At 47.6% G+C, this 13339-nt stretch overlaps 1 protein-coding gene across 1 annotated transcript in view; it reads left to right on the forward strand.

The window, feature by feature from the left end:
* The window catches only part of GALNT12 (polypeptide N-acetylgalactosaminyltransferase 12), a 28184-nt gene extending 16900 nt beyond the window's left edge, over positions 1–11284 (forward strand). Inside the window, exons 5-10 of the mRNA XM_059657469.1 lie at positions 51–168; positions 1518–1694; positions 3747–3878; positions 6234–6347; positions 8171–8317; positions 10859–11284. Of these exons, the coding sequence (XP_059513452.1) occupies positions 51–168; positions 1518–1694; positions 3747–3878; positions 6234–6347; positions 8171–8317; positions 10859–10999 (829 nt within the window). The 3' untranslated portion in view covers positions 11000–11284. The remainder of the gene's footprint in view (positions 1–50; positions 169–1517; positions 1695–3746; positions 3879–6233; positions 6348–8170; positions 8318–10858) is intronic.
* The last annotated feature ends 2055 nt before the right edge of the window (positions 11285–13339 follow it).

Here is a 13339-nt window from a genome sequence, read left to right on the forward strand (position 1 = left end):
CAGTGGTTTCCCGCTGCTTGCATGGCAATATGGATCTCATATGCTTCTAGGTCTCCAACAATGGCTGGTGGGCTGTTTGCTGTGAGTAAGAAATATTTTGAATATCTGGGGTCTTATGATACAGGAATGGAAGTTTGGGGCGGAGAAAACCTCGAATTCTCCTTCAGGGTAAGTATTCCAGTCTTCTCTTTGGACTCATTCTTAACCTGTTTTTTTTCTCTCTCTCTCTCTTTGGGAATGATGGGATTTTATGAGGTCCTAGTACACTTTCCCTCCACGTTGGTAATTTATCCAGAAATTCTGAAAGATGATAATGGCATAAGCATCCTATAAACATGCTTGCCCTCTTGTTTAAATTTTAAAAAATATCTACTTTTAAATAGATTTGGGGTAGGAAAGGGCCTTGCAGGTCACCTAGTTCTTTGCTCTCACTACAGCGGGAAGAGCTGGAGCCCAGAGAGGGGAAGTGACTTGCTCAGGAGTGAGTGGCAGAGACTAGACTAAAACTTGTCCCTGCCTCCTGAGTCCATGTTTTGGAGACTTGATTTGCTTCACTGTTTATGAAGTGGCCTCTTTATTTAGCACAGCAACTTTCAAACCTGGACACATACAGAGTTGGTGGGGAAGCTTATTAAAAAGGCAGATTTACAGGCACCGTCTCCAGAAAGTCAGGCTTGATGGGTTTACTGTTGGGTCCAGAAATGTGCCTTTTGTAATAAGCCCATCTGCCGATTCTGCTATCCAGGACTCACAGATGAGGTCCCTTGGAGAAACCCTAAGCTTTTCAGTGGGTTTTCCAGTTAACTGACCTTGCATTGGAAGCATCAAAACCTTATGTTAATGTAAGCTTTTCAATAGAAAATTTAAATAATATTTTATATGGTTTCCTGCTTAACAAGAGTTACCTAACGAACAAGAATTTGGCCTACCACTGAGGACTCACCCCCCCACCCCCCCCACACCCCGCCGCCAATCATTGGTCATACCTCCTATGGACAGTGGGGTGTCCATGGTGATTTGCCCAGCATGAAATGGCCCCCGATGACAGTTGAGTTGTAGAGTGGCTTTTAATGGTCTTTCTGCCTTTTCCCTAGGTGTCAGGCTGCTCTGCCTGCCTCTAGAAGCTCTTCCTTTCCCCCTCCCAAACCTCTCTTCTTACTTGCTGCTTTCCTATCTTCTGTGGCTAGCAGATCAGGTAATCAGCCTGTATTTTACATCCTGAGTGAATGGGTCCCCAACGAGGTCAGCGATGGGTCCCGTCACGCATCAAGTGCATGAGATTTAATGCATGGACATGGGGTCTTGATTCCAGGGCTTGTTTGTCTCGGGGCTGCTTTCGTACTCTGCCTGCATTCTGTGTTCTGAGGGTGCTGTGAAGTGGCCTCCTGCCCGTGGAGGGTGAGAGTGTGGCAGTGTTCGTCATGACTTCTGTGCTCGGCCTCCTGGCCGCGGGCATTATGGACCAGCACCTCATCCCCTGCTCACCTACCGCGGCCCCTCCTCTGCTCTGTGTGCAGATCTGGCAGTGCGGCGGGATCCTGGAGACACACCCGTGTTCTCACGTGGGCCACGTTTTCCCCAAGCAAGCTCCCTACTCCCGCAAAAAGGCCCTGGCCAACAGTGTCCGCGCAGCTGAAGTGTGGATGGATGAGTTCAAAGAGCTCTACTACCACCGCAATCCCCACGCCCGCTTGGTGAGTTCCTGCCCCCTGCACTCAGCCTCGCCTCACTGAACAAAACCAGCTAGTCCGGCCTCTGTACCATAGTGGACCATGGCCCAGAAATAGAAAATAAATTGGGTGCTCATGTTACAGTATGGGACAGTTTTATTCCTTCACTTATAATTTACAGTTGATTCTCGTTATTTGCAGTAATATGTTCTATATAGTCACCGTAAACACTGAATTTGGGAACACTGAGCCATCACCCTTGGGGGAAATACAGGGTTAGGTTCATGGAAGCCTCCAGCAGGTTGACATTTTTGTCAACCGATCAATACATAACCTTGCTTTTATGTGTGTTTCATTTTATTTCATATATTGTTGGTTCATTACATGGGACTCATAGCCAATAGTACTGTCACTTATGCATGAAAAAAGGTTATTAAGCACACAAAATTTCCCCGTCAGGCACCTCACAGCCTTCTTACACTGAGGAGCATTCCACGGCACTTCAGCACTACGCTCAGGGGCCATTTCCAATGGTGAACTCCCCAGTGCAAAGCACAAAAATCTGAAAGGTGTGACGTTGAATGGAGCATGAAAAGGGCGCTTGTTTGCAGTGTGAGAGCCTAGAACATGCACATTGGGTGACTCACAATTTTCCCTGCCTTGTGTATGTCCTCAGATGACAGAAGCCGGAGAACACTAGTTGATCTTAGGGCTACAAGCAAATTTTAACAAATAGGTCCACTGCCCTTGCACAGCCCAGCTCTGCACACCTCAGGACAGGGGCCCACTGACCCTCATTCCCATAATTAAGAGGGCTGCTTGGCTAGACAAGAAGGTCTGCTCCAAGACCTCTTTCCTGGCCACTTGATGAAAATCTCTTCTGATTCCTCGCAGCAGCCCTTCAGGCTGGCTCTGAATTTTTCATTTTATAGAAATGAGGAGAAAACTGAAACTCAGAGAGAGGTTGAGTTAAGGAACTTGCTCCAGGCCTCAGAGCTGATGCGGGAAGAACTGGGCCTGGGGTGTGTACACTCTAGTGGACCTCTCTGTGCTGTGCAGAGCCCTGTGGACCCAGCCCCTGACCTCCCTGGGCTTCTCTCTGCCTCTGGGTTCCAGGCTCATTGCTTCCTCCATCTTGCCCAAGGAAGAGAAACATCGATTAGTTTCCTCTGATTTTCCTCCAGTTTGCACCCAGACCAGGGCTGGTATCGAGCCTGCAACCGAAGTATGCACCCCTAACCAGGAATCAGACCCGCAACCCTTTGGTCCATGGGCCGATGCTCTAATCACTGAGCCAAACTGGCCAGGGCAGAAAGTTCTTAATCAGTGGTTTTGTCCAGAACACTAAACTCCCACTAGTATTTATTATTGTAGCATTCTGCTTTTGCCATCATCTATATATATAAAAGCCAAGCGACTGGAACGCCAGAGCGACTGGTCACTGTGACGAGCACTGTTTGGGGCCCCCATCGGCCCCCCCAACCTCCTTCATCCCCTCCCCTACGGCCTGGTCCCAATTGGCCCCCATCAGGGTGGGTGGCTGGACCGCACCCATGCACAAATTCATGCACTGGGCCTCTAGTAAGTATATATTTAGACTCCAATACACTGAGCACATAAGGTTTTCATTCATGATTACAGCTGGAATACTTACCTGTGTTTGAAAGTGAATGTCAGATATGAGTAGTAAATTGGAATGTCATTGTATATGATTGTTGCTGACATTTTGCTGGTCTGTGATCACACGTTCATCATTGATTTGCTGGCCCAGGGGACCACTGCAGCCCCAGGATTTGGCTTCCTCACCCACCAGCAGGGGCTTTGTGTCCTTCCTTGTGCACCTGGTCGCACCTCCCTGTAGCAAGAGCACCTGGGAATGTGATTGTGTGGCAGTCTCTCCTGCTGGTGTGCTCCACGACGTCGGAGGCTGTTTTTGGTACGCTGTGCCCTGCACAGGGCCGGCACACATTAGGCGCTCAATAAAAGCTTAGTGAATGAGTGGGCAAGAGTGGAGAGCAGGGCTTCGATAGGAAGTGCCGTCCCCTTCAGCGGCTCGCTGTTTTGCTCTTTTCTCAGGAGCCCTTTGGGGACGTGACAGAGAGGAAGCAGCTTCGCGCCAAGCTTCAGTGTAAGGACTTCAAGTGGTTTCTGGAGACCGTGTATCCGGAACTGCACGTGCCTGAGGACAGGCCTGGCTTCTTCGGCATGGTGAGCGAGGCGGCCCGTGCGGGGCAGGGAGTTCTGGCCCCCAGGTCCCATCAACAAACCCTGGGCCAGAAAGGCCCCTTTGTGGGGACCCCGGCCAGACTCCTCTCCCTTTTCATCCACTGTTCTTCCTTCTCCCTGGGAGGGTTTGGGACTCAGGTCCAGAGTGTCAGTCCTGGGGGCCATCTCGAAATGGATGAGTATAAACCTCCCATTTTATTGATGGGGAAACTGAGGCTCATTTGGTGTTTCCATGTCCGAGTTTTTACCAGCACCCTGTTACATTATTTCAAATCTCAGTGGCCAGATCAGTTAATTGCCAACTCCGGGATCCACAAAGGCAGTGGTGGGGAGAGGAGGGTCACTTATCTTATTTCAAGAAACCAAAAGAAATGTTCTTGAGGTGAGGCCAGCTAAAATGTCTGGTGCCTTTGGCTTTCGCTAGGAACTGCACTGAGTTAGCAAGGGAGGTCTCCTGGCCGTGTTGAGCAGAAGTGCTGGTGTCCCCCTGAAAGTCTTTGATAAACACCAAGCAGGATATCCATGCATTAAATTCAGATTCTTGAATTATCAACATTTTGCCTTTCTTGCGTTCCCTCTCCTCTGCTCCACCCTCCAATATTTTTCTTTTTTCAAGGAAACCCCAGACATTGTGTCATTTTACTCCTATCCACTTCAGCATGAATCTTAGTAAAACGTGGACATCATCCTACAAAACCACAGACCGTTATCACCCCTAACCAAATGAACAGCAATTTCTTGGTGTCGTTTAACATCCATCCCTTATCCAGATTCCCCCAGATTTTCAAATTTCTCTTGGAGTATTTGGCAAGTTCCCTTTGGGATCCAAACAAGGCCTACACATTGCACATGGTCGCTGCATCTTCTAAAGTCTCTCTAATCTAAGGCGGGCCTTCTTCTCTTCTTCTTCTTCTTCCTCCTTCTTCCTCCTTCTTCTTTTTTTTTTCTCTTTTGCTACAGCATTAGTTGCCCTAGAGAGTGTCTCACCCTTGGGATTGTCTGATTGTTTCTTTATGGTGACTTTTAAATTGTGCCTCTCCCCCATATTCTTTTTTAAAAAATATATATTTTATTGATTTTTTACAGAGAGGAAGGGAGAGGTATAGAGAGTTAGAAACATCGATGAGAGAGAAACATCGATCAGCTGCCACCTGCACACCCCCCACTGGGGATGTGCCCACAACCAAGGTACATGCCCTTGACTGGAATCGAACCTGGGACCTTTCAGTCCACAAGCCATCACTCTATCCACTGAGCCAAACTGGTCAGGGCCCCCATATTCTTTACAATGGAAGTGATGTCTAAAAGTGTGACTGGAGTTGGAGAAATCTCTCTGGCAAGGACCCTTCACAGGTGTGCTTTGCACCCCTATTGCGTCAGAGAGGGAGCGTGCAATGTGTGGGCCTCCTGCTGGTAGTGGTGAGATTGATCCTGGGTTCACGGAGAGTCACGGGGACTTGGCCTGTTCCCGGCTCCTTCACACGCAAAGTGATCTCAAGAACGCAGAAGGCTGTGCTTTCCGAGCTAGCGGGCCGTGGAATCCTTCCTTCATTATGGCTGAGTCTTGTCATCAGAACAGACTAGTCAAGAGTAGACAAGGGCCAGGGCAGCAGTGGGTCCAGGGGGTCCTTTGAACTCTCCAGGAAGGAATGCAGAAAGTACTTGAGTTTTTCCCCAGAGGCTCCTAGAAGGGAGGAGGGAACACGGAACCTACCGTGGTTTTTTTTTTTTTTTTTTTTTTTTTTTTGCTCTTAGAGCGATTAAAGGGTTTTAGAGCCAAAAGATACGTCAGAGGTGACGTTAGATAAGACACTGCTGAGTGATAGAGAGAGCACTGGACTTGGAGTCAGAGGTCCTGGATTCAAGACTCAGGTTTCTCCATTTGTTGGGGTACCTTGGGCAACATTGGCTCTTTGAATTATGCTGTTTCTAGAGCTTAGAATGGCGGCCTTGTGATCTGGGGAGTGCCGAGTCTGTCCATTGGGGTGTCCTTTGCTGATGCATAATAACAGGAGCCCCTTGGTATATTGGTGAGGCGCCAATCCAGCTATGTTTGGACTAGTGCAGCAATAAGGCTGCATTAAAGAGAAATGAGGAGTATGGGCTTTCAGGGCATACAAAGTTAATCTCACTGATCCTCAGGTTTATCACCTCAAAATGGGATTCTGATCCCCGCCTTGGTATAGGGTGGGAAAGCATGTTTAAAGTGGCTCTTACCATTGAGTCCAGTTCTTGAGGCAGGTGCTTCTCCCACTCTGTTGACCCTCCCTCGGAGCCTTGGGTGGAGTCTGTTGTGTATAAGTCTGGACCTACAGGCCCCCTGTGCGTTTGGTTTAGCTGCAGAACAAAGGACTGAAAGATTACTGCTTTGACTATAACCCTCCCAGCGAACACGACCTCACGGGACACCAGGTCCTCCTGTACCTCTGCCACGGGATGGGCCAGAACCAGGTACGTGCTGTTCTCTGTGGCCTGGTAGTCTCCTGCGGGGGGAGCGCAGTGGGAGGCTCGGTGCTCAAGGGGTCCTCGGTGTGAGCCTCTGAAGGGGAAAACGAGGGGAAATTATGTGCTTTTAAAAAATTACGTGTTCACTATTTTTTTCATCATAAAAGTAATATATACTCATTACACAGCATTTGGAAAGTATAAAAAGTAGAAGTGGACAGAGAATGACAGGACGCAGAGCAACCACCACAATGATTAAGACATATTTACTTCCCCTCTTTTTGTATGCACGGCCTTTGGATATGTGTTTTACATGGTTGTTTCCTTACGTCTGTATGCTTTCCCTCTGCATTTCCATGATCTTGATCATACCTGTGTTATCAGACATCCTTTGAGAAGACCATTCCTACGGCCTCTGACAGGTCTTTGTGTGGCTGTATTACTGTTTACTAACAGATTCCCTGCCTCCCTGATTTTTGCGATTATAGATAATCTTGCCACTAACATCTTTGGTCAGTAAAAAAGGAAGGAAAAACCCCAGCAGATCTGCATTTTGGATGACTTCCTCATCATTAGCTGTTAAGCAGAATTGCAGGTTTTGATGCCGAGTGCCACCCTGCAGAGCAGTGTTCAGGGCAGTCACCTCAGCCGGGCACCGGGGCAGACCTGAGTTAAGTGCTGTCCTTCAGGCCGGGCAGGGAGCACGTCTGGAGGGTCTAAGGACCAGGACAGGACCCAGGCCCAGGAAAGCAGATGGACCCACCAGGCCGGGGCCTGCAGAGGAGGCAGGAGAGCCGGGAAGGGTTAGTTCCAGACCTCAAAGGCCGCTGTCCTCAGAGTTGGCAGACACTGGAGACGAAGGGGTGGGGTCAGGTTTTCTTCCAACCTGGAGTCCTGCAATTCCATATGCCTGTCAGCCCCCTTATGGTCAACAGTAAACTTTCATAACTCAACCAACTTAAGTTCCTCAGGTTCTCCAGCACTTTTTAGAACGGTGCTCCTCAAAGGTGGGCCTCCGACGGCACCAGCAGCGTCCCGAGAGCTTAGAAATGCAAACTCTCGGACCCACCCTGTCCCTCTGGAACCCCAGCCGCTTGTTTTAACCAGCTTTCTGGGAGATTCCTTGGGAGGCAATGCCCCACGTGCCTTCAGAATAGCCACCTGTGTCCGAATCTCCCGGAAGGGCGGGGGTGGTGCAGGGCAGGCAGGAGGCTGAGTGTCTTGTTAAAAATGTCAAAATGCCGCTTCCTAGGCCCCCTCAGACGGACGGGCCCTCAGTCCCTCTCGGGGATGGGGCCACAGCCTCGCACGCGGCTCTTTCCCGGGCACTCCAGAGGGGGAAGCCGTCGCTCTGGAAGAACCAAGCCTTCCCACTGGCCGCCTCATTGTCGGCTTGCGCACAGCACTTGATAGTTTCCAAGGCACTGTTGCACTCATTGTATCTCCGAGGGAGGAGGACGAGAGGCCTGAAGGAAAGGAGAGGAAATGGCTAGTCCAGGCGGCAGAGCCCCAAGTGCTGGCACTGGGACCCTTCCATTGTCTTTCCTGCTGTCCCCCACCTGCACGGGGACCATACCGCACTCGCTATCTAACAAGCACGGGGACATGGGAAAGGCCCCTCCTTTCACACTTGCTGAGCCCCACACCACGTGCTGAAATGCTGGGGGGACACGCAGGAGGCTGACTGATCAGACAGGCTAGTGTCAGTGGGTGAGGGGAGAGCGAAGGACCCCGACTCCCACGCTCTCTCGTGACCCCCGTTTCTCATCCAGCAATTTCCCTTTCCTCGTCAGAGGGTAACTGACGCCTGTTGGCTGCTCCGTTTTTAGTTTTTCGAGCACACGTCCCAAAACGAAATTCGCTATAACACCCACCAGCCAGAGGCCTGCATCGCTGTGGAGGCAGGAACAGATACTCTCATCATGCAGCTCTGCCAGGACACGGCCCCAGAGAACCAGAAGTTCATCCTGCGGGAGGTGAGCGAGCGGTCACATTCCTTCCTCGCTGCCGTCTGGGCTGCGGAGGGGAGCGGGGAGGCACAGGGGTGCCGCCATGTATAGGAGAAGGTCGCAGTGACCCTGAGTCCCTGGCCGCACTGCTGGATCCCAGGGTCCAGTGTCAGCCGCTTTCCTTTCCCCTCACTGACAGCTCCTCTCAGTCCGCCCCCCCCACCCCCACCTTCCACCTTGAGCTGCAGCCGGCAGAAATGGGAAGAGGACCTGCTGCAGGTGCATTAGAAGGAAATGGGGTTTAAACAAGTGAAACAGATCACCAACGTGTAAGGATGGGAGGATAGATCGAGGTGTAAGTCACGCCTTCTCCAAGCCTCCTTTTCCCGGCTTTAAAAGTGAGGGCAGTCATCGTCTCCTCGTCTTAACTCTAGCGAGGATTCGATGTATGGCTAGGAATATTTGGAAACTAGGAAGCTCTTTCAAGATTAGTCGTTCCTGTCAGTAGAATAACCAAGAAGAGATCTCTCTGAGGGAGTTGGCTCTCCATCAGAATAGTCGTTGAGTTGGAATTGGGTGTTATTTCAAGCATGAAGGGCACTAGCTCCACTATGTTTGCGGTCAGCCCGTGATGCGACTCATAAATCAGTCATATCCTTTGACTCACATAGAGAGCACTTGAGGGAATAAAACCAAAGAAAATAATTCAGAAGAAAAATTAGTTCCCTTCATCTCCGTGGGAAGCTGTCATTCCCAGACTGGCCCCAGGGATGGAAAGGGTCATCTAGACTGCTTATAAATAGGGTAATTCCAAGTAGGATTAGAAGTTGGAGTACTTTTTCCTGCAGAAAATGTTATGATTAGCAATGTAATTTGCAGGCTCCTTGGAAAAGCCAGGCACCATAGCGTTGTCTACCTGATATAAAAAAATGAGGGGAAATATTTCTGCAAACCCCAAGAGTCTGTGACCCTCTGCAATGCCCTCCCCCTTCTCCTTTCTTTCACTGGAAGCCATTGTAAGCCCTCAAAGAACAGTATTGCAAGATAGAGACCACAAAATTGGTTTGAAATGTTATCTTAAATTTCTTTTTTTGAAATTAAAAACATTTTAAAAAAATTATTTCAGTGAGAGGAAGAGAGGGATAGAAACATCAATGAGTAGAGAGAATCATTGATTGGCTGCCTCTTGCACACTCCACACTGGGGATCAAGCCCACAACCCGGGCATATGCCCTGTCCAGGAATGGAACCGTGATCTCCTGGCTCATGGGTCAACGCTCAACCACTGAACAACACCAGCCGGACTATCTTAAAGTTCAGTGACCATTTAAGGAAAAGTCCATTCAGAAGGGTGGGAGGAGGGGTGCTTTACTTAATTCCAAGCATATCTCAGAGATATTGCAGGTTCTGTTCCAGACTACTGCAATAAAGCAAGTATTGCAATAATGCAAGTCATGTTAATTTTTTTGGTTTCCCGGTACATAAAAAAAGCTATATTTACACGATACTGTAGTCTCTTACATGTGTAATAATAGCATATGTTTAAAAAACAATAATTAAAAATACTGCATTGCTAAAAGATGCTCACTATCTTCTGAGCCTTCAAAGTCATAATCATTTTGCTGGTGGAGGGTCTTACCTTCAATTTGTAAAAAAAAAAAAAGCATTATCTGCAAAGTGCAACACAAGGACACATAATAAAATGAGGTAGCCCTGTGTTTACTTTCACATTATTCTAAAGGCAATTTATGAGCACTTTAAAAGGTTCTCGTGGTTAATATTTTTGAGATTCCTTTGCATCTAATTTTATTACTAAGGCTTCTCTTGCCCTGGAACAGGTTATGTCACTGTTCTGTCCATTGGTCGCCAGGCCATGATTAAGTTCCTTGGGGATGTACAGTTTACAATAGAAAGCGGGGTCAGGGGGAGAAAAACTCCAGGACCTGGGGAGAGATTTGCTGAGTTAACTCAGCAACAGTTTGGAAAAAGAAGAGAAGAGGGAGGCATTAAAGAGGATCATCGTCTTTGGGAGTTTGGGAATTGACACAGTCTGTGGAACCCACTTCCTCTCTGCTGACTGGCTCCCCTCCCTCAGCTGGTCTGTAGCTGAGCTGGGACTAAAGCCAAGTTTCCTGACTCTCCATTTAAATACATAAGAGAAGGAGATCTCCAGGGATGGAATTAGTTGACCTAAGTGGAAGAGATTCATAAAGAGTCTTTCTTTGGTCCTGATTTCCCTGAAGGAAAAGAAAAATTGTCCAGCTGAGATATAGGATCTGGCAGGTCCCAAGAGCAGCCAGCAGGTGGCACCATTGGCCCTGATAGCGGAATCTGGGACCCCGTGAACTGCTCCTGTGAAAGGCCAGCATGACACATGCTGTACATGCCTGGCCCTCTCTCTGCACAGACGAGCCTGGATTGCCTTTCCACTTGCAGACACTTGCTGCTCAATAGACTTTTCTTAAATGTTCAAAGTTGCACTGAGCACAACACATTTTAAGGAAAAAGGTACTTTCTGAGAAATGCTTATCATTCTTTTGAACATCCATTGTCTATGATCTTTTGTAGGACGGCTCTTTATTTCACATACAGTCCAAGAAATGTGTTCAGGCTGAGAAGAAGGCACTCAGCAACAGTTTCGTACCACTCTTACGAGACTGCACCAACTCGGAACATCAGAAATGGTTCTTTAAAGAACGCATGTCATAAAGTGTCGCTGCACCACGGAGACCACATGGGAGACGGGGCCCTGGACGTAGCCCAAAAGACTTTGCTACATACAGTGACGGGCCCACCCAAAACTTGGCTGCTCAGTTTTATAAGGAAATCACTGTGCAATTTGTGAAAGCGATGTGGTAAGAATGTGAATAAGCTTTGTACTGTTTTTTGAAAACTTTAAAATTGTTCCCAAATACCTGGTTTTCAAAGGGTAATCATAAAATGTTAATTCTTGGTAGTCAGAGAATTAAAAGCCTTCAAATATTTTTCTATCAAGATCGGTTGTGCCTTTTTATTCCCTTGGCAAAAAATAGTAAATGTTTTACTCTGGTGTTTACAAGGATTTCCAGGTATGAAGATGTGTGCACGTGTTGAAGTTAGACTCATGTAATGTACTTTGCATAAACTGATAATACTTCAGATGTTGGTTTCGATTTTTCTCACTGTGGACAGATGGACAGTGGGAACATTCTGCTGATTCCTTCAGGGCATTGAGTTAACCTAGATTTATTTAATAAAGAATGCTACTTGGTTATGTATTGTTGCCATAGACAAACCTCCAGTTAAAATTTATGTTAGCCAAAGAAGACTAACCAAAGCTGAAATCTCAAAGGAATAACTTGATATCCTGGGCTAATAAAAACTTTACCACACGGGGCGGACTTCCAACAATGCATAGCTGTTGTGTGGCTGGCTACTTTTAGCAGTTACCACTAGGACTTTAAGACATAGTTATGTCATTTTAAAATTTTTATCACATTAGTGTGAGGGAGAAATTTGATATTTTCTATGAAATTCCGTTTTCAGGCTTGTTCATTAATACTATTTGGTCATTTAAAATCGTTTTGTGCTGCCACGGCTGCTGTGAAAGTTTCTCAGTAATTCTGGTTCATGCAAGATCTCAGATCTGCCCTAACCCGTTTGGCTCAGTGGATAGAGCATCGGCCTGTGGACTGAAGGGTCCCAGGTTCGATTCCGGCCAAGGGCATGTACCTTGGTTGCAGGCATATCCCCAGTAGCCGGTGTGCAGAAGGCAGCTGATCGATGTTTCTCTCTCATCGATGTTTCTAACTCTCTATCCCTTTCCCTTCCTCTCTGTAAAAAATCAATAAAATATATTTTTTAAACAAAAATCTCAGATCTACTTCTAAGATCTTGTCAATGTGATGAAGTCAATGCGAATGCTTTAACAAAGGGATGAGAGCATTGCAGATCTTTGTTATTACAGCCAATCAGATGTGAGAGGCGAAGACGCATGTGCAATGGATTATAAAGTCTGAACTTGTGTCTCAGGCTCTCAGGCTCTTTTTTATTCAGATGCCCCTCTCTGAGGGTTCCAGTTTAACACTTACCCAGAAACAACTCCAGCTGACCTGGCTTGGGTCAACCTGATGTCCTTTAACCACTTTGAACTTTAGTTTCTTTACCTGTAAAATGGGAATAATGAAACCAAGCTCATGGGGTGCCGGGGTCCAACCCCAGCAGGTCCAGGGGTCCCCAAAGGTGTGGACGGAGTCGGCGAAGAAGGACACGGAGACAGTGTTCAGTTGGACAGCAGCCTAGCCAGGACCTCCAGCCAGGATCTCCAGCCAAGTTCTGGTCTGGATCTCCAGAAAGGTTCTGCTTCGGATCTCCAGCCAGGTTCTGTGGCCATGTTCCCTCGCTAGGTTCTCCAACCAGGTTCTGTCCAGGTTCTCCAGCCAGGTTCAGTCACCAGGTTCTAGTCAGGTTCTCTTGCCAATTTCTGTAGTCAGGTTCAGTCCAGGATCTTTTGCCATGTTCTCTCCAGTGAAGTTCTTCTGTCTGTAGGTTCTGTGTAGGTTCTGTCTTCTTGGCTCCTTCTAAGTTCTGTCTCTGTCTGTCTTGTTACATCTGTATTTATACCAGTTGATTCAATCCTATCAATCTCTATTACAAAGGTTAGGGCGTTTCTTATCTCCATTCCAGGGAGTAAAGATTATGTAGCTTAAGCATGATTGTTCATAGTTAAAGTGATTAATTACCCGCCTGGCACTTAGTTGAGGGGTTTTATTCCCTCCCTAACTTCAGGGGAAAATCCCTACCTGGGGATTCAACCTTTCTCGGAGAGGTGACCTTGGTTAAAACACAGCGCCAAGAAGGTGAGCAAACATATTAAGAACAGTATGCCATATATGCCAGGTCCCTTGAAACAGCAAGGATGGACCGGCTCCCGGCAATGGGGTAGGTGTTAGGATTAAATGACATAGAGCAGGTGATGGCTTAGCTGAGTCCCTGGCATACAGAATGGGTTTGTTAAAAACCTGTTTTCATAAGTTTGCTTTATAAAATATGAAACTTAATAAACTTCCA

This window comes from Myotis daubentonii, chromosome 11 (genome assembly GCF_963259705.1).
Source record: "Myotis daubentonii chromosome 11, mMyoDau2.1, whole genome shotgun sequence".
Taxonomy (NCBI): Eukaryota; Metazoa; Chordata; class Mammalia; order Chiroptera; family Vespertilionidae; genus Myotis; species Myotis daubentonii.